Source organism: Macrosteles quadrilineatus, unplaced genomic scaffold (genome assembly GCF_028750875.1).
Source record: "Macrosteles quadrilineatus isolate MER2022 unplaced genomic scaffold, UCM_ALF_1.0 Scaffold_9__3_contigs__length_116548681, whole genome shotgun sequence".
Lineage (NCBI taxonomy): Eukaryota > Metazoa > Arthropoda > Insecta > Hemiptera > Cicadellidae > Macrosteles > Macrosteles quadrilineatus.
In genome coordinates this window covers 115,823,252-115,848,878 of record NW_026542602.1, presented here as the reverse complement: position 1 = coordinate 115,848,878, position 25,627 = coordinate 115,823,252, and the positions used below count along the sequence as shown (strand labels likewise).

Below are 25,627 nucleotides of genomic sequence, written 5' to 3'. Positions count from 1 at the left end.
TTATGATTTATTTATAAATAAAACATTGTTTCTTTGTATACAACTGCAACATAGCTTTACTGTTCTGAGATTTTTTTGTACTAATTCGCTATTTATTTTTAGAAAAAGGTCAAAGAAGAAGATAAGGACAAGTTCGACCTTTTGGCTGAGGACACTAAATCTCTTGCAGATAAACTAGGAAATACCCCAGACAAGATAGAGAAGAAACTGAAAGCAGCCAAGAAAGGTTAGTATGAATACAGGTTAATACAGTAACTGCTATCAAGATTTATGTAACGTAACCACCCAAAGATAAATTAGTCTGATTTTTTATCCCAGTTATCTTTCCTTAACCCTAAATATGAAAACTACTTTATAAACTCACTGATGCAGTGTCTATGTAAGGGTTTTCTCACCAAAGCCCTCAAGATTTGTTGGGCAACCTGGTAGGTCTCACTAATGCAAAGCCTCCTCATATATTTTGATGTTTTTTCCCTACATATTTCAATCAGTGAATCGAAAACTAAAAATTATTTTTTTTGTTATAGTTGATAAACAACTGCAGTAAAAAAAGATAAGGGGTTGGTAATTTACTGTGTGTGGTTTATATTCAGATTAAATGAGGGGCCATTTATTCCCAACTGACTGTATTATACCACTCAAAGACTGAAGTTTGTGTTGTTTTACAATGTTTGTGGATGTTTCAGACCTGAGCAAAGCCAAATCAAAGGGTTCACCTAAGAAGAAGGGCCGAAACCCCTGGAGTGACTCGGACGATGACGGAAGCGCCAGCTCCAACAGCGACTTTGAGTCGACTCCGGTGAAATCCGTCCCTGCCCGAACCATTTCAAGACGTTCGGCCGGTCAGTGAGCTATCCTAGTTTATTTAGGAAACAATTTAAAATTCTATACAAGAGGTTAAGTTAACTTGATTCTGTCCAAGTAATCCTTAAGTCATCATTAGTGCGACCGGTTTCGATGTCTATGGCATCATTGTCAAGCTGAACGTAAAAATACAAAAATACAGCTGAAACTAATTTACAACACGGCGGCGGGTACAGGGTGTAGGTCTAGACTAGACCGCCGCCGCCGTGTTGTAAATTAGTTGTGTGGCCATGTATTTTATCGTTTTTTGTTTGTGTTCGTGTTATGTGTTACGTGTTTTTCAAGACTCATGACGACCTACTAGGAGCGATTTTTACGTTCAGCTTGACAATGATACCATAGACATCGAAACCGGTCGCACTAATGATGACTTAAGGATTACTTGGACAGAATCAAGGTAACTTAACCTCTTGTATACAATTCATGAAGTAATCCGGAAGGAAATACACAAGATGAAATTAAAAATTCTTGTTCTATGTTATTTTTTAGTGATGGTAAATTTATGTTATTTAAGGCACAGTGATCAGTCAAACAAAGTTTTTATGGTTCAGGATCTAGAATCGGATTCCTACCGTAGGTGAGAAAACACCCAAAACATTATATGAATTGTGATCTACTCAATCCCAGCCAAAACACAAAAGGAAACCTACACAGAAAACTATATACCTAGTTGTTAAAACATGAAACCCAAAACCTTTTAAGACACTAATTATAGGTCGGTCGGTTAGAAAATGACCTGCGCGAAATTTTTAGCGCATGTAGGTGAGGTAACGTTCCCCCTCTCCGCCAATGGCCGTTTTCACACTGCACAACACAACACCGACACGGCGCCGCCTGTGTTACCAAATGGAACTGCTTACACAATGATATAATAACATTTCATGATGCTCAAATATTGATGCGATTTAGGCTATACAATATTTTTTGCAGGACCTATTTCTCTCAAGTTATGAAGAACGTAATTGTTTACATTTTGATCAGCTGTATAATTCAATTTGATTAGCTGTGTTCGGGTAGGTTGGGGTGGGCGTCAGCAGAGTGGGGGAAGAGCCATAGTCTGTCTCACTCCCACAGCTCGGTATCTCTCTCTCTCTCGCACCAATGCTACGAGGAGGACGCTTTCTAACCGGCCGACCTATAGTGCCAACTACAAATAAATAGATGATTGACAAACACAATGGAAACTACTGTACAAGATGTTGGCTAAAACAAAACTGAGACTGTAAAGTTGTTTACTAATAATTGTGATGGAATGTTAAGTGTAAGCAAGGCCACACTGAAAAAACAGACTGTAATGCTCGTCAAGCATGACGTCACAATAGAAGACGGCAATGACGTAATGTTTGTCGTTTGTGATCAGCTGCTTGTCTTTCCTCAGAAAATAAATACCTACGTCATTGCCGTCTTCTATTGTGACGTCATGCTTGACGAGCATTACAGCCTGTTTTTTTAGTATGGTCTTGGTGTAAGGTGTGCAGAATTTATTTTGCAGACTACTTAAATTATTTAATTTATGGTATGAAAAATGTGTTGATTTTCATTATAGCTGAAAAGGTGAAGTTCAACTTTGACGAAAGCTCAAACTCTGAAGAAGAATTGGAGCTGAAGGACAATGAGGGTATCATGAATGGAGGTGATGTCAAACAGGAAGTAGATGCCGACTTGGACGATGGAAGCTTCCAGTGAGTACGAAAAAATATTCTTTTCATCTTTATACATTTAGAATAATTGTCAGCAGGTCCAATCACATTTGTCTTACTTCCTCTTTTAATGTGCTAACTAACATTGGTAATCTTTTGGATTTGGTTTATGGTACCAATTAAAAAAAGATTATGATTTTATATTTAAAAACTTGTTAAAACACTCACATTTTTGTACTTGTGCTGGATTAGCACAAATTACGAGTATAATATAGTCCAAGCGAATCACAATTTTAATTATTTGCAAATAGGGTAAATAGTAAACATTTACCAGTGAATCTATGGTTCTACTGTGTTACCATTGGTTGAAATGTTTTCTTTCATTTACAGTTCCGACAATTTTGTTCCATCTGATCCAGACAGTGAAGAAGAGAAGGCAAAGAAGAAAAAGGGAGGTGGTAAAAAGAAAAAGGGAGGATCGGATGATGAGTTTGAAGCCAAGAAAGCAAAGAAAGGTATGTACATATTTTATTGATAATATAATTAGGCTACTCTTTTTTTTTACTATTTCTTTGTTTTTTAATGCAATTTAGTAAACTTGGTTTGTAACTTGACTTAGGTCAGGATGCCTAGTATGGAATATTGGGTAAACTTGTTTTGATAAGTCCATAGTTTTTTCATGAGGGAACCCAAGAATCTGGACTGTTCAGTCAAACATTCCATGAGACTTGCCTGCAACTACAGATTAGGAAGTTCCATGTGTAATATAATACAGTCTAAAAACTCAAGAAACTTTCTTTTCTCAAAACTTTCCAAATGAACGTCTGCGAATTTCAACGATAGATTCTGTTCTGGGTAATTACCCTCTTTACTTATTTTCACAATTGCACTTTGTAAGAGGTAGGCTACATAACACATTAATAATTTTGATTTGAATGAACATTTTTATTTGTTTATTTCATTAAAAATATCTTTAACATTTTGTTTCCAGCTCCCACGAAACCGAGAAAAAAGAAAGGTTCAGATTCAGAAGATGATGTAGAAGAAAAGAAACCAAAAAAGAAAGGTAGCTATATAAAAAGTTAACTACTGAAGCACTGTAAACTGTATGACAAAACTGTGTGATTAACATTGGTGCATGCCTAACTTAGTAGTATGCGAGTTTCATAAACTTTTGTCAATAGCTTCCCGGAATAAACTAAGTTTGTATCAATGGGTCCAGATTAATTAGAGTTTACTTTGCTTAAAATTATCACAGCACATAAGTCACTTGTTTGAGCATTGAATCTGATTTGTGTACGTTTCTGCAACTGATATTGTTTACCTTGTTCCAGCTCCTGCCAAACCAAAAGCAGTCAAGAAAGATTCCTCTGACAATGACAGCGATTCCGATTTTGGTGTTAAGAAATCTAATGCTAAGGGTGAGTTGAGGGTTTGTTGTATTTTATATACTGTAAAATTAATGTTGTTCAATGATAAAACATTTTTTACAAAGCCGCATGACCCAAGTAGTCCAAAGCAATGACAACTTAGATAAGTTAAATAACAAACATAATAGTGACAAATCTTTTTACTAAATTAAACTGTCATCAAAAATGTAAAAGAAAATAATAGAACCAATACCATTACAATAGTCATCATGAATACAAAATAGGTCTGAAATTTAAATTATCTATGTAGGGAGTTTTGGTATTAAAGCCTAAAATGCTTAATAATTTGCAGTGGAAGAAGACTCAGATGCAGTGTTTGACTCACTGTTATCGTCTGCACCTAAGAAGCCGGCAACAACATTGTCTGAATCAGAACCTGACTCTCCTGTGAAAAAGTCAAAACGTAAGTCAAAGTCTTGTGAATGGAATAAGTTGATTTTAAGACTACATACTCTTAGCATCTGGTTAAATCTCAGCTAGTAATCATGCAGGATTTAGTCTTAAGTAGGTGTGAATAAATCTGGTATAGGTGAGAGAATGGTTTAGTTGGTAGGGCCACAAACTTTGGGTCCATGACTGAGATGTCATGGGTTTGGATCCGCATGCTTTTATCAGTACAGTTCACCCTTTTACTGTGCTGGCTCTCCTCTTGCTGTGGTGGATACGTTCCATGCACAGGCCCAAGGCCACCAACCTCTTTTTTTCTATAAAAAATTCTGATTCCCAAGTCTCTACATCTTTAATACCAAATGAATTGAGGTGTTGTTGATTCTCAATATTTAGTCTTCTACCAATATCAGGACGTTCTCATGATACACTGACCTCCCAGCTTGGTTTTGACGCTTAACATTAATGAAGTACAGTACAACCTCCAAATTGCAGGATGCAACCAGCGAGCTAATTTATGGGTTAAATGGTTTTACTCTTAGTATACACTAGTTTAATCCATGAATAATATGATATGTTAAATTAGTTTTTTTTAAATACTTAGGCTACAGCTTTTTGTTAGGTAATTTTTTTTTTTGGGAGGGGGGGATTTTCAATCTTGAAATTTCTGTAGCCGCTTTCTGCAATCATGAGAATAAAAGCTTGGTACGGCTTGATTTTCATAGTGGTTGATCACTAGAGTTTTTACCAGCTTAACTTAGTCAAGAATCAGAATCCCATCCGATCTGGCTTTAGTCTGTAGAATTAATAAAACAACATCGAGAACATCACTGCAGTGTCCCTACACACTGCTTCATTTGTCTCTATTCCACCTGTTCTCTGCATAAGACCGTTGACAAAAATATGCTAATTATGACTGTGAATTTCATTAGTACTATGTTATTGCTAAATGTAATACTGTATAGGTTTAAATGTACACACTAATTTTAACATATAAAATTATAGTCAAAAATACTTATCTTCATCCACTTTTTCAGCTGCTGCTAAGCCAAGACCTGAACCAAAAGCCAAGAAACCAGCAGCTAAAAGGCCGAAAAAGTTGGCTGATTCAGACAGTGATGCAGATATTTTCAATTCCCAACCCAAGAAGAAATCAGCTGTAAGTTCTCTGTTCTTATTTAATCCTGGTTTAAAACAATGTCTGTTGATAAGCCTAATTTTTTAGATATATTAGTTTATATTAGGGATGGGCCGATTCCGATACTCGATACTTCGCTTCATTGTACTCGATACCGATTCTGAAAAGTGAGGTTAATTATGCTCAACTCAACTGACATTGAAGGTTGTAAAGAGTGGCACATCTAGTGATGTAAAATAGCCGGGTATTTAAAACTCCGGGTAAATATCCAAAATCCATAAATACCCGGGTATTTTGGTTATTTATGAAATCGATTGAAATTAATTCATATTCACCCCTAAATATGTTATTGTTATCATTACATGATAAATTAGGATAGTCTATAACACCTTTTACAGTAACTTGAAGCTTTGCTAGTAGCCTACCTTTTATTTACCGGTAATGATTTAGCTTTTTTTTTTATAATGCATAAAGTTTCTAAATAAGCATGGGGTTTTGTGTCTTAAATCGAGTAACATTAGTTAAATTTAACTTACTAAAAAATAGTATATTAAAAAAGGCTGTGGCTATTTCAATTTTTATCATTGAGAATGCTAGATAGAGAATGCTAGAAACTAAACACTCCCTATGAAATGAAATCAAGACAACACCTCATCATAGAAATAGTGAACCTAAATCCATTCTACTGTTATTAAATCATGATAGTTAAAATTTTTATTGTATAAATGGCTTGGGAGGCTATACAGACCTAAGGCCTGATTGACATTGGCAGAGTACTAAAAGAGAATGGCAGAATACTATAAGTACCAATTAAACTTTTCTGTGTTGCCGCTTAGTTGGAAACAATATTATATTTGGATAAACTTACTAAAAAAATGTGTCTCCTTTTTGAAAGATAATGCTATAGAATCAAATGTTTTGTATCACATGTTTATGAAATTAGTTTTTTTTTATTTTGATACCATTGATACCAACAAAAGATCTAGAATAAAACTATTAATTAATCCTGCCATCCTACAGGTTCAATTTTAATTATTTTCTTAAGCTGTTTAAACATAGGCCACTACGGGTGGCGTCGTCCTGTAATCCAGCTGCTAGGAGGTCACGAATTGTGGATATTTATAGGCATGCACTGTGGATGCGATACTCCCTGGTGTGGATTAACGTCCGCACGAGTGAGTACTACGACTATCCGCAGTACTATCCTGATAATTAGACCAATTCGTATATACCAAGGAAAAATGTGGTTCGGATTCCACTATAAACTGTAGGTCCCTTAGTTGCCATTAGCTGTATGGGCTATTAATTAACAGCTGTGTCTAAGGAATGTCGGCCTTAGTCACTAACAAGACTACAAGATCGCGCCACTCATCCTACACTCATTTCCAATCATACTTGGCTTAAAATACCTACTATGTATGGTCGCCATTTCATTGAACAGTATTAACAGTATGTAAACATTAAAACCTTTATCAAAGTAATATAAACAGTTCTCTGGGAGGCTATCAGGCCTTAGGTCTGTATAGCCTCCCAAGCCATTTATACAATAAAAATTTTAACTATCATGCAATGCCTTAATATTTGTATCTTTTTATTTAATTTTTTTTTACATTTTGTTAACAATTATTGCCACAAACAGAATATTTCTCTATCTATTTCGCTTTAAAAAATACAGATTTGTTTCAAGACTTAATTTACACACTATATAGAAAATTATATGTATCAGCTAAATAATAAAATTCACTTTCACATTAATTGATAAACTATTGATAGCTAAATGCTGGCGTGTAAAGAATCACTTAGAAATATATAATAATATATAATAATAGGTCAAGAAAATCCAATGATAATTTGATGTGGAAATACTAAAATGTAGTGAATAATAATTTTGTTATTTCTGACAGAAAAAGCAGAAGAAGGCAAGCTCCGGCAGTGAGGACGAGTTTATGGTCGAATCAGATGAAGAGAAGGTTGTATCTGCACCATCAAGAGCAACTACGGGCCGTGCCAAGAAACCCATCAAATACACGTTTGATGATGAGGATTCCGATTAGAACACTGATTGTGCTTGTGTAAATGTGATTTTAACTTTAAGCCGAAGTTGAATAGTTAACTATTTATTTACTTAAGTTTTATTGTTAAGTGAGGAACATTTTACTTAGGTTCCAGTTTTATACTCCCGGTTCTTTGAACAAAGTATTTGTGTTACTACCGAGGGTAAATCATGAAAATAAAATGTGATGTTAAGATAGTGTTAGTCTAAAATCCCTTTGCATTAAGGTATTGAAGATAATTTTTATCGACATCACTATGTTTTGTACTCATAATACATAGATTTAGTCTTGAACATTCTTGCTGTACATGAAAATGTCGATATTCCTATCCTGTTCATTTTTTTCTGTTTGTTAACAGTTAGTTGATTTTGTATTTTTATTAGTCTTAAGGTTAAACTGTGACATAAATTATAGCTAATTGTTTATTATTTTGTACTATTGTTGTTGTTTATTGTTCCTTGTTTGACTTTTGAAAGGTGTTTTTGTTTAAAACAACTTTTAGTTGTTTTTTTTAGGGTATAACAACAAAAAGTGAACAAATTTTAGCACTGTAATATATTTTTTTTATTAAACAAATTTGATGAATCTTTTTTAATCCATCTTCAATTTAAGTTTTAGTTAAAAAAAATAATTAATTATTAGCGAATTTCCCATATAAGGGATAAGCTATTACCGTAGGTCCCATAACCTGGACCCAGGACCGATTTACTTTTGTGTTTTGAGGTCCCCAGTGGCAAAAAACACCATTTATATGTTCATATTCATATACATTTATATTTATATATGTGTAAGTAAACCTTCATTTATTTTACGAGTTCGCAAACCGGCATGACTGGACTACAGGAACGTGGGTTTAAATTAAAAATGGGTTCTCCCCATTTTTGACAATTCCCATGTTATTCTTATGGAGAATAACAAAACCGTTGTAGTTTGCTTATTTATAAAGATATTTTGAAAAAAATAAGAAATGTTTTTTAATTCATATTATAGTATTAACATTTAACTATAAAAACAATTTATTACCTTCCTCGTAGCAGCAAACCTAGGTACTTGTTAAACTAATATTATTTAAATACAGAATAAATATGACATTTTTAAGAAGGCAAAGGAAATGTAGAGTAATAAAGTGTTTTTAGTGAAATAAATATCTTAGTATAAAATTAATAATTTGCCATGTTTGATCAAAATATCTATGTGATGTGGAAAGTGAAAAGGGACCTCTTGTCAGGAATTTTCGATTTTGAGTTATACAAATTTTGTTTATATATTTGAATTCTGAATCACTTGGTACAAGTCCCAATCCCATGCATCTAGGATTTTTTTGTTAAATACTTTTTAGTGAAATGGCGACCATACAAAGTAGGTATTTTAAGCCAAGTATGAATGGAGATGAGTGGCGCGATCTTGTAGCCTTGTTAGTGACTAAGGCCGACATATTCCTTAGACACAGCTGTTAATTTAATTAATAGCCCAAACAGCTAATGGCAACTAAGGGACCTACAGTTTATAGTGGAATCCGAACCACATTTTTGCCTTTGGTATTTACGAATTGGTCTAATTATCAGTATAGTACTACGGATAGTCGTAGTACTCACCCGTGCGGACGTACTATACTCCACATTAGGGAGTATCGCGTCCACAGTGCATGCCTATAAATATCCACAATTCGTGACCTCCTAGTAGCTGGATTACAGGACTGTAAGTTATATAGGACTTTGAAATGTTATGAAAAAGGGCAATTTTGAGAAAAACTATTTTGAAAAATTAAATACGCATAAAAACAGTTTTATTCGTATTCAAGAAACAATTTTGGTATCAAAAAAAGCTTAATGTCCTCTTTAGAGGCAGTACCAATTTGTGTCTTAACTCAAGGTAGTTTTCAATTATATAATAGTTTCATCAAAACATGTTGTAAAAATCACATTTCAGAAAAGGTACCTCTTGTTGGCCCTATGTTATTTCTTCATAACATAAAAAAGGTACCTCTTGTTGGGACCGCAAAATTTGTGAGTTAATTTGTTCTCTGTAAACTGAACTTTGCTTTTATTTGTAGTTATCTACAAACTTCCACTAGAATGCAGGACTAAAGTCTGTTAAGTGAATATTAGAAATGGGACCTCTGGTCATTATGGTGAAATAACCTTGAGCAACAAGAGGTACCTTTTCTCAGACCGTGCAGGGGCTAACAAAAATTATTTATTTCAACCTTTTACATCTTCGATTCGATATTTTAACCGATACTGTCCTGCTCTATCTTAAATGAGGTATAATAACAATCAATAAAACCCGAATGTCGATATTTTCGACCTTGATTACTTATATCCAGGACCGCCAAAAGGGGGGGGGGGGGGTGGGCAGATTGCCACCGATCACCCCCCCCCCCCTGTATAGGAGAGCTGAAAACAGGAGACTCGAAGACGATGGGCTTCTAAACTCACCAGCCAGATCCCAGATCCAACAGTGGGTGGAACCATGGGTGGAACGGTGGCATGGCGAGACAAACTTCTTATCAGGCCACGGCTATTTTCAGTCATAAGGCCTATTTTTTATTAAATTAAAGATTTTTACTGTTATTAACCTTTATATTTTAGAACTTGTTATTTATTCTTTAAAAAACTACCAGTCATGGTCCTGAATGAAGATATACGTCCCTACAATACTCGTGGTAGACATAAAATAAGTTACCAGCACCTCCGTTTGAGGAAATCTCTAAATAGCCATGTTGTTATGTGTAAGAAAGCTTATAATAAGGTTAATAATAATAATAATTAATGTAAATAAGCATCCACAAAAAATATATTTTTTTAAATTCAGTGACTGGCTCTTAAGAATTCCTTTTTACAGTATTGAAGAGTTCCTGGAACAACCTGTGATAAGTCTTTAACTTTGCATCTAAATATGTTAATTATTTCTATATAGTCTATTTTTTTCTTCAACTTTTGTTAATTATTCATTTGTTAATTGTTTATAGTGTGATTGCTAACCCTATAGTTAAAAGGAATTTGTACATCAGACTCATACACAAGTTAACTCTGATTATTTAGACAATGAACATTGAAATTTTATGTTCTGCTCCACTGACAATGTCAATGCATGTTTATGTCCATGATAATACATGATTTGATTTGATGGAGAGTGAGGATAACCGCGGGACTGATCGCATTTCGTTCGGAAAATCTTGCAATAAAAAAAGGTCGACCATTATTAGGTCTTGTAGGAAAACGAACTGATTAACACGGAGTACGGAGTGAGCCCTTTGGGCGTTGACAAACTCTGCTTAGTGCTTAGTTCTGATGAAGAGTGACGTGACAAGAGTGTTCCCAGACTAGTTCACGAAGAGTATAGTGGATAATCGATGGGTCTTAAGCCCGTTGCAATCATACACTAAAGGTTGGCTTCCTTACCTAAGTGCTTAAACGCATTTCCTCGCTTCTATCTAAACAAAATTGGGTTGACATGTAAATTACATTACAAGTTTTAAACACGCCTATATAAAAAATTATATGTGACGGATTTGTAAGCACTGAAGTCCGTCCGGTTTGTTTTCAGATACGGCTGTAGGTAGACTAGAGCAGAGTGAGTGCCAGTGCCCTGCCAGTGCCAGAGAGAAGAAAAGGAACAAACGTCAAAAATCTGTTACCGCACTCGGCGAAGGATATCTAAAGGAAAGTTTTTGTGCTTTCAGATATTTTCTCTTTATTTTAGAATCAGTTTGTAAAATTTTTACTGAATAAATAATTGTTTATTTGTTCGCTTAAATATTCAAAGTATTTTTATGAAAAAGTTTGATCCGAATATTTGTTGTGTCTAGCCTTGCTTGTGATTGTAGTGTCATGGCGTGTACCACAGGCAATGTGGGTAGGTATAATCCTAAAATTGTATTATTAAGTTCTTGTTGTAAGTACTAGGCCTACACACACTAAAGTGGCCCAACATGTCGTAAAAGTATTTTTTTTTACTCAAAACAGACTACACTCAAGACGTATTGATATTTTTTTTGGTAAATATCTTGAGATCAAAAAATAATCTTGGGCCTGAAGACAGAATCAGGTTGGCCTATTAACAGATTAGATTTGGCACTTGGCAGGCAATTGAATTAAGCAGACCAGTTCATAGGGAGTTCCTTAAAAAGTATTGATTATTATATCTTTCAAGTACAATCTAGGTCCTAATTGTGTAGTCGGCCTAGGCCTAGGCCTAACTTAAGTTAACCTAGTGGGTCTAGGTTCTAAAATCAGTTACATGTCATGCCAGCCTATTGGTTGGCCTAAGTTGGTGGTTTACGGACACAGGAGGGCTGATAAAAATGTTGTGAGGTTATGCAGGATTACGTATAGGTATATCACCACTGTTATGTTTTTTCCTGTGGCTCGTAAAGGATTTACTTATTTGTATTCCATAGGCTGCACTTTACTTTAGGTCCTATACACTCATTCGAACGAAAATATCGATCTATATATCGATTATTCGATATATCATTTGGTTAGTTAGGTAAGGTTAACCTAACCTATCTAACCAAACGATATATCGAATGAAACAATCGAATAGTCGACATTTTCATTCGGTTTTTTGTATAGGACCTAAAGTAAAGTGCAGCCATTCCATACTTAAACTTAAGTTACATTTTGCCATGTTTGACTGATGGAACTGTTTAGGCCTACATTTGCTATGTTTGACAGACAGTCTAAAACTGTACAAAGTGCTTTCTAGCGGATATGGATACAACCAACCGGAATAGCCTAGAAATTTTTAGTCTTCGCTTGAGGCTGTTATAAGTAACTATAAATTAACCTATAAACTTACCTCCTGTTTTCTTAATTTGGTACTTTCCTGTTAAGTTAAGGGGAACATTCTTTATTACCGTACGGTATATCTATCGATGATTTTTTTTTATACCTACATCGAAATTTTACTTTTTGATCCAATACATCAATATTAACGGATTAAAACATATCAGCTGATAACTACGATAACTTGCGCCTATTGTTCAGTATAAACATGAACAAAAAAAAATATTGAAATGAATCTGTTCTAAACTAAATGTAAACTTAACATAGGCTATTTAACCAAACTTTCTACCCCAAAATTTGATATTATTTACCCTTATGCCTTTTCTCTTATCAAACGGAATTTTTAACTAGTAAGCCAAGAGTTACTAAGTTACTGTAGTTAAGAGTAGAGTAAAACTAAATCATTCAGCTAACAATTAGAATCAGTAAATGTCAAAAAAATCTTCCTCTACTTACGAAAGTACGACCAAAGCTAGGAAACCTCTGTTCCGCCTCGCTTCAATGTGCGGTGACAAGAAAAAGTCTTCGCTCCCGCCTGCACCTCGCCTCGCTTCAATGTGTGGCGGGCCTTCAGTTGATTATTAGCTGGAACCATTTTTAGATTTATAAGTTTGAACGAGCTGCTAAGTATACCCGTGCTTTGCAACGGGAAGAAAATGTGACAGGCATTGAAGTGTATAAGTGGTGCTGATGTGTGTTTTAAAAATCCAGCAAGTCTATGATTTAATGCGAAATCAAAAACTGATTTAAAAGTATAGGCCTAACTTAAACCTACTTACTTTCAAACCTCTACTATTAATATCAATAGATCCAAAATAATATGACTACATACCTTAGGGTCTGACTTAAGGGAGGTACAAATGAGGCAATGATGACATCATAGTTAAGTTAAAAATTCCTCCGTTAACAACGTTGTAGTAGAGAGCACAGCGCGTAATTTTTACTTCACTATTAGGCCTAGTTAATTATGAAATTAAGAAATTTTTTTAAATTAATCTTAAATTGTTCATTTCCTATCAAATTAAACTGTCATAACCTAACCAAACGTGCTGATAATGAAAAAATCGAATGAAGGTTTAGCCCTACTTATAAAAAAAAATTGTTTTGTTCATAAAATAAAATTATAGGCTAAATTCCTAAAATTAAATTTTAAAATTTTTTAATTATAAAATTAAACTCTCATAACCTAACTAAACCAATCAAACTTGCTGATATGAAAAGAAATTGTTGACAAAAAGTTAGTGCTGCCAGCGGGATTCGAACCCGGCACCTTCGGATTATCAGCCCGACACGCTATCCACTACACCACCGAGGCCGATGATTGAATTCCGTATCGTTGCGGTAATGGTGTCCCCTCAAGAGGAGATCTGACAGCTGACGTCATCGAAGGCTTTTCTGTACCTTAGTGTAGCAATCACATCAATTACTTGATATTGATGCTGCATGAATGAGATGTTTTACCATTATTCTTCAATTTGAGTCAAGCCTTTTTATTTTCATAATGTAGTTGTTTTTCTAAACCACGTTAGCTAATCAATAAAAGGTTACAGTACCTGCAGACTGCCTTGTGGGTTTTGTTAATCCAGTAGGATTACGTACGGTTCGGGAAATATATTGCCATCATCAGATCCAGAACTTGAAGGTTAAAATCTTGATTTTTCGACACACATGGTCACGTCAAAGTTTAAAATAGAACACATACACAAAACGAACATTAAATACATGTAGGCCTACTATTAAAAAACCGAACAGGATATACTATGATGCAAGCATCTCTCTTGCCGAGTCTCGACTGGTGGTCGTCAGGTCCTGCGAACTGGACTCTGACCCCAAGGCATCCTAAGTATCATAAGTGTCGGTCTCTATCCAGTTGTATTAAAGTTTCAAATAATAAATTTGATTGAAGTGTGCTTTTATCATTGAGTAGGTCCTGTTTATTAGTAAGAACAATATAGGCAAACTAACAAAAGATCCGACAGCTTCTTTCACAAAAGACATTAATAAAACCATCTCTAGCTGTAAAAACTTGTTATCAGAAAAGGAGATTAGGCATCTGAAAACAATCAACTCTCATGCTCCCCCACTAAAAGGATTGCCAAAAATACATAAAGATGATAAGCCCATCAGACCATTAGTCAACTACATGCCCGCCTCTGCTTACAAGTTAGCAAAAAAACTAGAGCGTATATTAAAGGATGAAGTAAAATTAGAAAATAGTAATAGTTTAAAAAATAGCCTAGACTTGATTGAGAAAATAAAAAACGTAAATCTTAATCCTAGATATACTCTTGCATCGTTAGATATCACAAACTTGTACACAAATGTGCCTGTGGATGAAACTTGGACATTTTACAGAATAATCTAAGAGCACACTCAAATTTGAGTAAAGATAAGCAAGAGGAGTTATTAACTTTATTGAAATTAGACTTAAAACAAAATTACTTTTGTTTTAATAATGGATATTACATTCAACGTGAAGGTTTGGCGATGGGTTCGCCATTATCGAGTATACTAGCAGAAATATTCCTAAATGACTTTGAAAATAAACACATATGGTCTGACAAAAACAAACACAAAGGAAATGTTGTGTTCTTCTATAGATATGTCAACGACATAATCCTTTTATATCATGGAAGCCAAAGACAGTTAGCTCTATTCAATAACTACACAAACAACGCTCATCCTAAATTAAAGTTTACCACAGAATTAGAAACAAATAATGAACTAAATTTTCTCGACATCACCCTGAAAAAAGATAATGGCAAGTTCTTGTTTAAAATTTATAGAAAGCCCACGACTACAGATACAACGATTTATGCAACGTCTCATCATCCCTTATCACACAAAATGGCAGCTTACAATAGCTTTGTGAATCGCTTGTTAAAAGTGCCGTTAAAACCAGAAGCCTATCAGGAAGAGAAAAACATACTAAAACACATCGCAATAGCCAATGGGTACAGCCCTGCCATTATCGATAATTTAATAAAAAAACAACTTAATAATATGTCAAAAACAAACATTGCTAACAGGAAAAATTCCGATTATGTCCCAGTCGAATACGGCAGCTCATTTCCTATGTCTCTCAAACATGAAATAAAAAAACATGGTAAAGTATTATAGCATTTAGGACAAGCAATAAATTAGGGAAAATGTTAAACACTAGTAAAAATTTTAAGGAATTACAAGAGAAAACCGGAATTTATCAAGTTTCATGTAATGACTGCGATAAAATTTACATAGGTCAAACAGGGCAATCCTTTGGAAAAAGGTTTAAAGAACATGTTCCCAGAGCTAATAAGTCACAAAAGTCAAATTTCGCAGAACATCTTGTGAACAAAAATCATAATTACACTGATTTAGGTAACAATTTAAAAGCGTTACATATCTGCTGTAAAGGAACAACTATGACAAAAACGCTGGAAAATTACGAAATTTATAAGGCCACAAAAACCCGCCCTCAGGACCTACTCAATGATAAAAGCACACTTCAATCAAATTTATTATTTGAAACTTTAATACAACTGGATAGAGACCGACACTTATGATACAGGATGCCTTGGGGTCAGAGTCCAGTTCACAGGACCTGACGACCACCAGTCGAGACTCGGCAAGAGAGATGCTTCCATCATATTATATATCCTGTTCGGTTTTTTAATAGTAGGCCTACATGTATTTAATGTTCGTTTTGTGTATGTGTTCTACTGTATTTTAAACTTTGACGTGACCATGTGTGTCGAAAAATCAAGATTTTAACCTTCAAGTTCTGGATCTGATGATGGCAATATATTTGCCGAAACGTACGTAATCCTACTGGATTAACAAAACCCACAAGGCAGTGTGCAGGTACTGTAACCTTTTATTGATTAAGCCTTTTTTAGCTTACTATAAAAATTTCAAATTAAACTGTGAGCAATACTCTAAAAAACGTGCACTACCTTGGGAACCAAGAAACCCTCTTACCAAACAACTCACATATTTCTTCAATCTAAATAAATCATCGAAAACATCTTTTGGGAGTAAATAAACAAACACCAGTTAATTACATTGACCAGCTGTTTCATTAAATAAATTGAATTAAATCATTTAAACTTTGGAAGCATGTCAGGCGCAGCCCTTTGGAAATTGGCCTGTGAATACTTTTCGGCAAATCTAAAGACTAAGCTAAATTTTGATGTGCTATATGCCTATATTTTTATTTGATAAAAGGCCTTAAGCGTTTAAACAAATTGGAATGTATCACTTTAATAATATAATAGATTGTGTTTAAAACTGCATGACTGTTACTGTACATTTTTAAGATTTACACTTATTAATAACTAGCTGTACCCGCGGGCTTTGCCCCGCTTAACTTCATAAGTATTCGCATGGCTCAATCACGTCCTGGTTGAAGTTCGTTCGCTACGCTCACTCACCTTCAGGTTGGATATCGTTCGCTGCGCTCACTTGTTTTCAGGTTAGCTCGTTCGCTACGCTTACTCGCCTCCAGGTTGACGTTCGTTCGCTACGCTCACTCACCTTTTGGTTGCGAATTAGCTGTTGTCATACATTTAAAAAAGTCATCCCTTTTATTGTTTATAATACAGTACTTTTATAAAGGTTTTTATGTTTTAATATTTAACATTGGAGAATTTAAACGTTGTTAAATGCACAGGTGTGCTGCGATTGGGGTTTAATACATTTGGACTTATTCAAAAGTAAAATAGTTTTCTGTGCTGCAATCTGTAGAAACACTGTGGCACTATTTCAAATCATGACTAATGCTTATACAGAATGTTGTAGTTATTCAAACGTACAAAACAGTTGGTGAATGTAAACATCTGCTTTTAAATTATATTTATTTGTAAACATTCTAGATCAAAAAGTCTGACATTGGCCCACTTAAAACCCTCTGGGGCAGAGCCCTTTTGACGGATCTGCACCAAACTTCACTCGAACCATCCTTGAAAGATGCTTAATAATGCTTGAAATTTTCATTACAAACTGTCGAGCGGTTTCGGAGTCCATAACGTATATACACATATATATACATACTTAGTTCCTCTTTTATAGATATAGATAAAAATACCCCCACCGCAGCAAACCTGCAGACTAAGCAAATTTCAACTTGTCTGATTACATTTTTACTAAAATATATCCATAAATAAGACCTTCTGTATCCAATAGTCAATGATAAGACATATTTATTCCCTATTTAAATAACATAATTTACCGAATGCTTAGGTTTGCTGCCATGGGGAAGGTGAAAAGTATTTTTGACCATATACGTCAATAGTAAGTTATCCATAAACAAGTAAACTACAACAATTTTAATTTTCTCCATAAGAATAACATGGGGATTTTAAATTACACTATTTTTGAATTTTCTCTGTGAGCGTTATGCATACAATAGCGCTTCAATATACTAAATTATTTCTTTTTTTAAGCTCTGCAAAACGGTTTAAAAAGAAATTGCAAAAATTTTTTTTTTTCATAAAACCCCCGTTCTCATGGTCCGATTATGCTGGATCGCGAACTCGTTCGAATAAACGTAGGTTTACACGTTTGTACCTAATTTCATCAAAATCTGATCATTTTTGCTCGAGTTATCGCGCTAACGGACACATATATATGAATTTGAACGGATGGTGTTTTTGGCCTCTAGGGACCTCAAAATGAATAATTAAATCGGCCCCGTGTCCAGGTCTTACCATGAGTATTACGGTAATAGCTTAATCCCTATATGGGAAATTTGCTAAAAAACTAACCTAGATATTTCTGATCACCTAATTATTTTAGAATTGTCTAACATAGCACCAGTTTATTGATAGGCCTAATCTTGATCAATAGCACCACATGTCAAGGAAAGCTTACTTTCATCAATGTTTGAAACACTTTGTCTAAAACTTCCGCCTGAGATCAGGGAAGCTGTAAAACAGATCTATTCTGCCTGTGACAAACAAGGTCTGAGGGGTTAAGACATTATTTTTTGACAAGTGTCAGAGTAATCTGTTATTAATTTTGAACTGGTTCATGTTACAGTGGTGCCCCGTAACTTTCGGCTGTTGGAAGAATTGGAACAAGGCCAGCGAGGAGTGGGGGATGGAACCATCAGCTGGGGCTTGGAGAACGACGACGACATGACTCTGACTCACTGGACTGGCATGATCATTGGACCTCCCCGAGTAGGTTACAAGTCCTATATTTGAAGTACTTGTTTTATTAAAATCCCTTAGTGGGATAAAGCTTTAAAATTACATTTTCAAAAGGAAGTTATTAACTAAAGACAGTATCCACTGTTAATTCTCGATAGTCTGACACTTCAAATCCAATACATTCATAATCCGACATATGAGTCATCAGCCGATATCTGAATTTCATTTGCGCTGTGACAGGAGTCTCACGTCTCTTATCAGTTTGATTTCGTGAGACCATACAGTGAATAGCAGCTTGATAATTGGGTGTAATAATTTTATTACCATAGATTAAACGTACCCCCACAGTAGATTTGTCATCCTTATGGATCAGGTGAAAACAATGTTAGTGCAAGTTCCATCCTGTGCATCTAGGGGATTTTTTTACAATTTGAATTGTTTTTCTTGTGATTTCAGTTATTTAAAACCTCATTTATTACCCAAATATAATCATAAATAATGGCTCATCCCTTAGTTATGTAACCAAGTATAGGTACAGGATCAGCAATCCGTCACATAATTTCTCCCATTAGCTTGTCAACAACCTTTACCATGGGTAAGCGGTAGAAGTAACTGATATTTTATAGTGAAAATCACCAAAGCTGCAACAACTTTTGAACCATAATTTTTACAGCAATTGCACTTTTTGTTTAGAATTATACGGACCATAACAATCATATCATACTAATTTTAATCAGTTAAGTATGTTTAACCGGCTTTTTTTTAAAAATCTGATTTTCTGTTATTTTATAGGGGTTTTATGAGATAATCTTTGGCATAACCTATAATTTGTTGTAAAGGGGAACATAGCTTATACAGTAGAACCTCGCTCTTCCGTCACCTACGGATTCTTGTTCAATCTTAGGCGTGATGACCATGTCACACCCTATTACATTTATGAATCAATTTTGAAATTAGAGGACGTCAGAAAAATACTAATACTTTCCATTACTCATTCAGTAATCAATCTTGGAATTCCAAATTATCTTGCAAAGAATTTTAAATTTTTGAATGGAAGAGGCGCAAGGGATACCCGCTCTGGCTCGTCCACGCTTCGCATTCTTCATCACAGAACAACTGTTTGTAATAAATCATTTTTAGTAACAGCATGCCACCTATGGAACTCCATACCTCTACCCAACAAATCTATAGAAAACCGATCCCGACTGATGGTGGCGCTGAAAGAATATTACCTTGACCGTCTGGCCGTGGCTTGGCGGGATGGCATGCATTAGGCCTAGATGCAGCAGAGGGTGTATGTGTGTGTGACTGTATGTTAGGGAAGATGAATAAATTTAGCTACTTATACTAGTTATGTTACAAACTTTATTGTATTTTTTGTTATTATTTTGTTATTATTAGTTTTTTAGAGGTTAACTGTAAGAAAGGACCATGAGGTCCTAAGTTCGCCTCAATAAAGAAGCATTTTCATTAATAATGGGCAGAAATGGTTGAATATACAACAAATTTCAACACATGACTAAAAAAAACACAATATATACAGTTTTCTAGGTATTTTTCTTGGACAATAAGGTTATGTTAGTGGAAGCCTATTGTGTTGGCGGCACGGTCGGACCATCGGAGGTCGGATTAGCGATGTTCTACTGTAATTGATTTATAAAAAAAGTAAGCTACTGTAAAAGTAAGCTACTGCTGAAGCAGCTAGTGTAGCGGAGCTTTTAAATATTATTTATATTAATTATATCTGTTTTTTGCAGACACCCTACGAGAACAGAATGTACAGCTTAAAAATAGAGTGTGGAGGAAAATATCCAGATGATGCACCTTCAGCTAGATTTGTATCGAGAATAAACATGACTTGCGTTAATAATTCAACTGGACAGGTAAGTGGTGTCACATTACTGAGTAATATTCTAAGTAGCCTATGTATGGCCTAGTAAAAGTCTACAGATATTTGTAATAAAATAGCTTTTTAGTTGACGAGTGCAGTCGAATAAAACTGGTGATATTTTCTGTATGAATACTCAATACTAGTGTATCCTTATTCTAACTACTACTATTAATGAATGGTGATCTACAAATCATCCAAACAATAAGAAAAATTGTGTTGGCTGTCAAGCTTAAAAATTGTGACAATATCTATCGACCCTGGAATATTTAGTTGACGTCATCTCAATGATTACATAGATTAGAATGCGGACGGTTTTTTACCTGTGTGTCACAATTTGATCAGGGAATTCTGCGCAACAAACAGCTTGACCTTAACTGGGTTTTGATTTAGGCCATAAGAGACCAGAACTCACAATAGGTGTGAGCAAGGCCGCTCTAGATATACAGGCCGTGCTTTTCCCCCACCACCTCAGTCGCTATGTCACAACTGAAGGCGGTCGCTATGCGGTGTTGTCGGTAGGCATATTGCGGGGCTTTAACTAACGAAATCGTCCACAATCATTCAAACGTTTATGATATCATTGGAAATATTGAACAATAAAGAAGTGGTAGTGTTATTTCTTTGCAAAGATTCCAAATATAGCACAGGATAGTGTAGTCAAACTAGCACTAGCATTAAATAAGACAGTTGCTCTACTGGAGAGAAAACATGTGAATTTATGTGCTAGATTGTTCAATAAAAAAGATTAAGCTACTCTAAAGAAATATCAATTTGAGCAAAAGAATAAAAATATTGATGGAACTATTATTTTCTTAGAAATTGTACATAGGTGGTGTAAAATAAATCATGCTTTCAAGGGAGTGAAGTTGAATGATAGAGATTGTCAAGCAGCAATAACAACAACTGTTGATCGTGAGAAATGTCTTATTTTTAAGATGATTTGTAGGCTGGTTAGAGAAATGGATCAGTGTGATGGTACGAGGATAACCAGTAAATAATAAAAAAAGCAATGGGAAACTCACACGTCACACCTAATTTTGCACAGACACACACCTTCCAGTACGTAATAGAAATTGTAGAATATTATTTAATGTTGTACGTGCTGCTGGGGAAATTTCAAACAGATTATTTAAGGCTAGGTTCGGACTAAATTATCAGATGAGTTGAATACTGTATCTCTGTTGCACAAGTTGGCGAGTCAGAGAAAAAGCTTAAAACCCCTACTATTGTTAAGGTGTATCCTGCAAAAATTTGGGAGGTTTTTATAATAATAATAAGGTGATTTAAATAAATAATCAAGAATAATCATAAAGATAAGGGGATTTTAATGTTGAAGAAACTGAGGGACCAGAAGGGGAACAAACCTTGTGTAAAACTGTGTTGATATTTCCGACAATGATGTTATTGGAAGTACTTACATAGGAGGGTTACCGATAAATTATTAAAACAGGTACCAATTGCTTTACCAATGCTTTTTATATTGTGAATTTTTTGTATAGGAATATACCATCAGAGATTTGAGATCTACAGGTATCTCTTCCAGTTTATAAACGTTCGGTAAGCAGTTGGCTGTCGGAGATTGGGCTCGATCAGTCTGAGACACTTATCAGTTCAGTATAAAATACCTAACAACAATTAATACACAAGTACACCAAACAATATTTAGCGTACAGACATCAGTAACTCCAACTCCATTCACTCGACTACCTGTTACTTAGCATTAACTGTTCCTGTAGCTGTCTCATAGCTTAGTTGTAAATAGTTTTTTTGAATAATTTAGTTTTAATTTTTAGATTATTTCAAATTTGTAATAGAGCTCGTCCCGCGCACAGGTCTTGTACGGCCTATGCAGGACTATTGTTTCGTAGTTTGTATGCATATATTGTAAACAATTTTGGAAATAAAATGGATTTTGATTTGTTTAAACATAAGTTAAAACTAAAATCAGTATTTTTAAAATTCCTCATTTTGTATATTTTTAACCAAACGGTAGCAGTTTAATAAATAGTAGGACATATCCAATAGTGAAGAAAATTGTATAAAAACGTCTCCTTGAAAAGAAATAGGATCCTAACTGGTAAATGTTTAAATAAATAATAACTACTTTATTTTCTTTACAATATACATTGTATCGCCAGTACAATTAATTACATTTTAACTTAGGTTTAGTATTATGTTAACGATGCACGAACAATTTTAAACGCGTAACAAACTAGCTAATCACTACACTACACTAATATAGAACATTACTACAAAATTTCATTACATTACGACATCATTTAATGGTTAAAATCACGGTGGGAACTAACTGAAGTAGTAAAAACGTATAAGCGCAGTGGGACCGCCTACAGTTGTGACGTCATACAAGTAGCAGCATGGCCTGTATATCTAGTGCGGCCTTGTTGTGAGCCCTAAGGGGTTAGGTGACCTAAAGAAATGTGATGACTCCAGGTCAGTGTCCAACAGGTTAGAGGGATTTCATCAGTGTGTGGTCTCATGATCTTAGAAGTCTCACACTACAGGCTGTCATAAAAACATTTTCCCTCCTCTCCCTAAATGTAGTAGTTTTGTATAATAATCTTTTGCACAACTGAATTTTTGACAGTCTGAGCTTTTGTCATCAGGTCAAAAATTGATGGTATTATCCTGACTTATGAACCAGCTGATCTTAGTTAGTAACAAAGCTACACAAGGCATCTATCTCATCCTTAACTCATATTTGGGTTAAAATACACACATATGAGGTGTCCCCATCTCAATTGATGGGTCCAATCACAATAGCTGGTACCTAAAAAATGTTGTGTTCCTTTGTGTGTGTGCAAACACGCATGTAGGTACACACAACAGTGCAGTTGCTTAAGCTACATTATGCTATAGGTGGACAACAGACAAGTTCCGATCCTGGCGAGATGGCAGCGAGACTACACGATCAAGACAGTCCTGCAGGAGTTACGGAGGCTCATGACACTCAAGGACAACATGAAGCTGCCTCAGCCACCCGAGGGAAGCTCGTTCTAAACACCACTTCTGGACAATATCGTTACCTAGCTATGCAGATGTATTCAACAGTATGATTTATTTCACCAAAAATACTACATCGAATTGTATTCCTTTATTCACCTCCCCAATATGTCGTTGGCGGTACATGATTATCAGTTACGTCGTTGGCATTTGATTTTATCAGTGGTCAGTTATAACTTCAGATATAATCACAAAGTAAATAATTTATTTGAGCTTATCTCCAGGAATAGGCTATTGAGGAAAAAGTTGTAAATAAACTACTTTTTGTATCTATTATATTGTATTTGTATAAATTATGATTTCAATTTTTTAGTTAATCATTTGAGTTTATGCATTGTTTACCTAAATGGAGGTGATAATGATTTACCAGAACCTAATTTTTAAAATTTGGTTTTGCTTGGCATGAGAAATTTTATAAGATCGTGTGCTGTTTAAACCTATATTTAGTTTTGCAGATTTTCAAAGTTGTGTAATTTACCTATTTCGTTTGACAGATTGATGCTTCTAACATATTTAGTTGTCACATTCTCTTTCACATTTAGTCTTCACCTTAACCTAACGGTGTGAAATCACCTTTACACAATATGCTGAGACTCCATAGTGTAAATTTTGTAACATACAGTTTGGTCAGCTGTTTGTCGCCTTTTCGGTGATATACATTCCTAGGTTGACAAATAAAGACTCTTCAATTGCGATTGATCTAGAAATTCTAACCCGAGTGGTATTTAAGAAGTAAAAATTTTGTAATTTAGAATAGCATTCTCACGTTTCTTTGATATTTTTGGATCTGTGTTTCTTAAACATTTCAGACTTTGATGGAACATACTGGCCTTATAGAGATGGTACTTTTGGTTTAAGTAAATAATTGTATCGATGCAACTATTTTTAAATTGTTGGAATGGCTCACATAGGAAGTGAATATTTTTAACAAATGTAAATGGTCAATATCATCAGCTTTCTCGTTCTAACATATTCAGTTCTAATAGTAAAATAAATAAATTTTACTATGTTACTAGGCTTCTTATTCAATACCTTACCTCTTTAATATACTAGCTTGAGTAATAACTGTTCAGAAACTAATTTTGTTGAAAGATATTTTGAACAAAGCAATGAAATAAGAATAAAATAAAGGAACAAGGGACTCAATCAGTCTAGGTAACCTTTGTCATTGGTTGACTCGCAGACAGTGAAACAATATTCAGATACCTAAACACAGGGCAAAATTCTTTAAGAGATGATATTTTAACAGCTCTAGATTCTTCAATGCACTGCCTGAACCCCTTAAAGTTAAACAATTTGACACAAGCGATTAGGGAGAGCACTGAAAGACCTACTAACAGAACTGGCTTCCGGATAGTAAAAAGAATATTCAATTCTTTTGGAATTAAGTAGGCCTAGTTAGGTATTATTTCTATTATAATCATTCATAATTATAAAAATAAAGATGGCTTGATTTGATTCTAAAAGTAAAGTTATTGTAGAACGTTAATGTATGAAAATACAAAATTTAAAACTTCCGGTAGCCTTCTTGGTTTAATTGACTTCATCAATTTAAAATAACTATAGGTCCTTCGCAGTGCAATATGCCACAATAACTTGTAGCAGGTATTTTGCTAGTTAAGCGTTTTTGGAAAAAAATAATATTTTTAATTTTGGCCTAATGAACCTATTCCTGATATAGTCCTAGGCCTACTTATGGGGCACCTGTGGTAGGATGATGATGCCTTCATGTAATTTTTTTCGATTCAGCCAACGAAATGCAAGTGAACAAATCAGACTGATAAAAGCGATGTTATCAAATCAGTTTTATCCTACCACTTTGTTCAAACTAAAGCTTGTAATAACTCCATCCAACCAGGATTATTGTTTTTTTTGTCCTACGACACCAGGCACGAGCCCGGGATTGTTTTTCACATTTACTGTACTTCAAGCTAGACCTAGGGGTTGCAGCACTTTCACTTAGATAAAATCCGTTGGTGATTTGACCTACATAAATGTAGGTTTACACTTAGAGTAGAACCCCTCATATCCGGCCACCACGGCCCCTGACCGGATAACGATTTGGCCGGATAAACCAACCTACTATGAAGATGATAATTCATACCTAATAATAATAGGTAATCAATAGATGCAATCAAAAGTATAATTTAATTCTGTTCTGGGATCATTTTTAGAAAAATAAACATGTTTGTAAAAAGAAAAACAAATAATTTGTAGGTTAAAGTCATTAAGTAATGAATGTACAAATATTATGATTCCAGGTAACAAAAACTATTAAATG

General features: G+C 34.7%; 2 protein-coding genes across 2 annotated transcripts in view; both read left to right on the top strand.

Annotated features, from left to right (window-relative positions):
* LOC129002139 (DNA topoisomerase 2-like) overlaps positions 1–7,943 on the top strand; it is a 34,138-nt gene extending 26,195 nt beyond the window's left edge. The window contains exons 25-33 of the mRNA XM_054429738.1: positions 103–226; positions 687–842; positions 2,411–2,546; positions 2,895–3,019; positions 3,496–3,570; positions 3,839–3,925; positions 4,227–4,337; positions 5,359–5,480; positions 7,364–7,943. Coding sequence (XP_054285713.1) covers positions 103–226; positions 687–842; positions 2,411–2,546; positions 2,895–3,019; positions 3,496–3,570; positions 3,839–3,925; positions 4,227–4,337; positions 5,359–5,480; positions 7,364–7,513 — 1,086 coding nt within the window. The 3' untranslated portion in view covers positions 7,514–7,943. The remainder of the gene's footprint in view (positions 1–102; positions 227–686; positions 843–2,410; positions 2,547–2,894; positions 3,020–3,495; positions 3,571–3,838; positions 3,926–4,226; positions 4,338–5,358; positions 5,481–7,363) is intronic.
* Positions 7,944–11,127: 3,184 nt separating this feature from the next.
* Positions 11,128–24,358, top strand: LOC129002593 (ubiquitin-conjugating enzyme E2 variant 2-like). Its single transcript, XM_054430514.1, has 4 exons — positions 11,128–11,371; positions 18,322–18,464; positions 20,192–20,317; positions 23,203–24,358. The coding sequence occupies exons 1-4, from the start codon at positions 11,347–11,349 to the stop codon at positions 23,341–23,343; spliced, it is 435 nt and encodes a 144-aa protein (XP_054286489.1). The 5' UTR covers positions 11,128–11,346; the 3' UTR covers positions 23,344–24,358.
* The last annotated feature ends 1,269 nt before the right edge of the window (positions 24,359–25,627 follow it).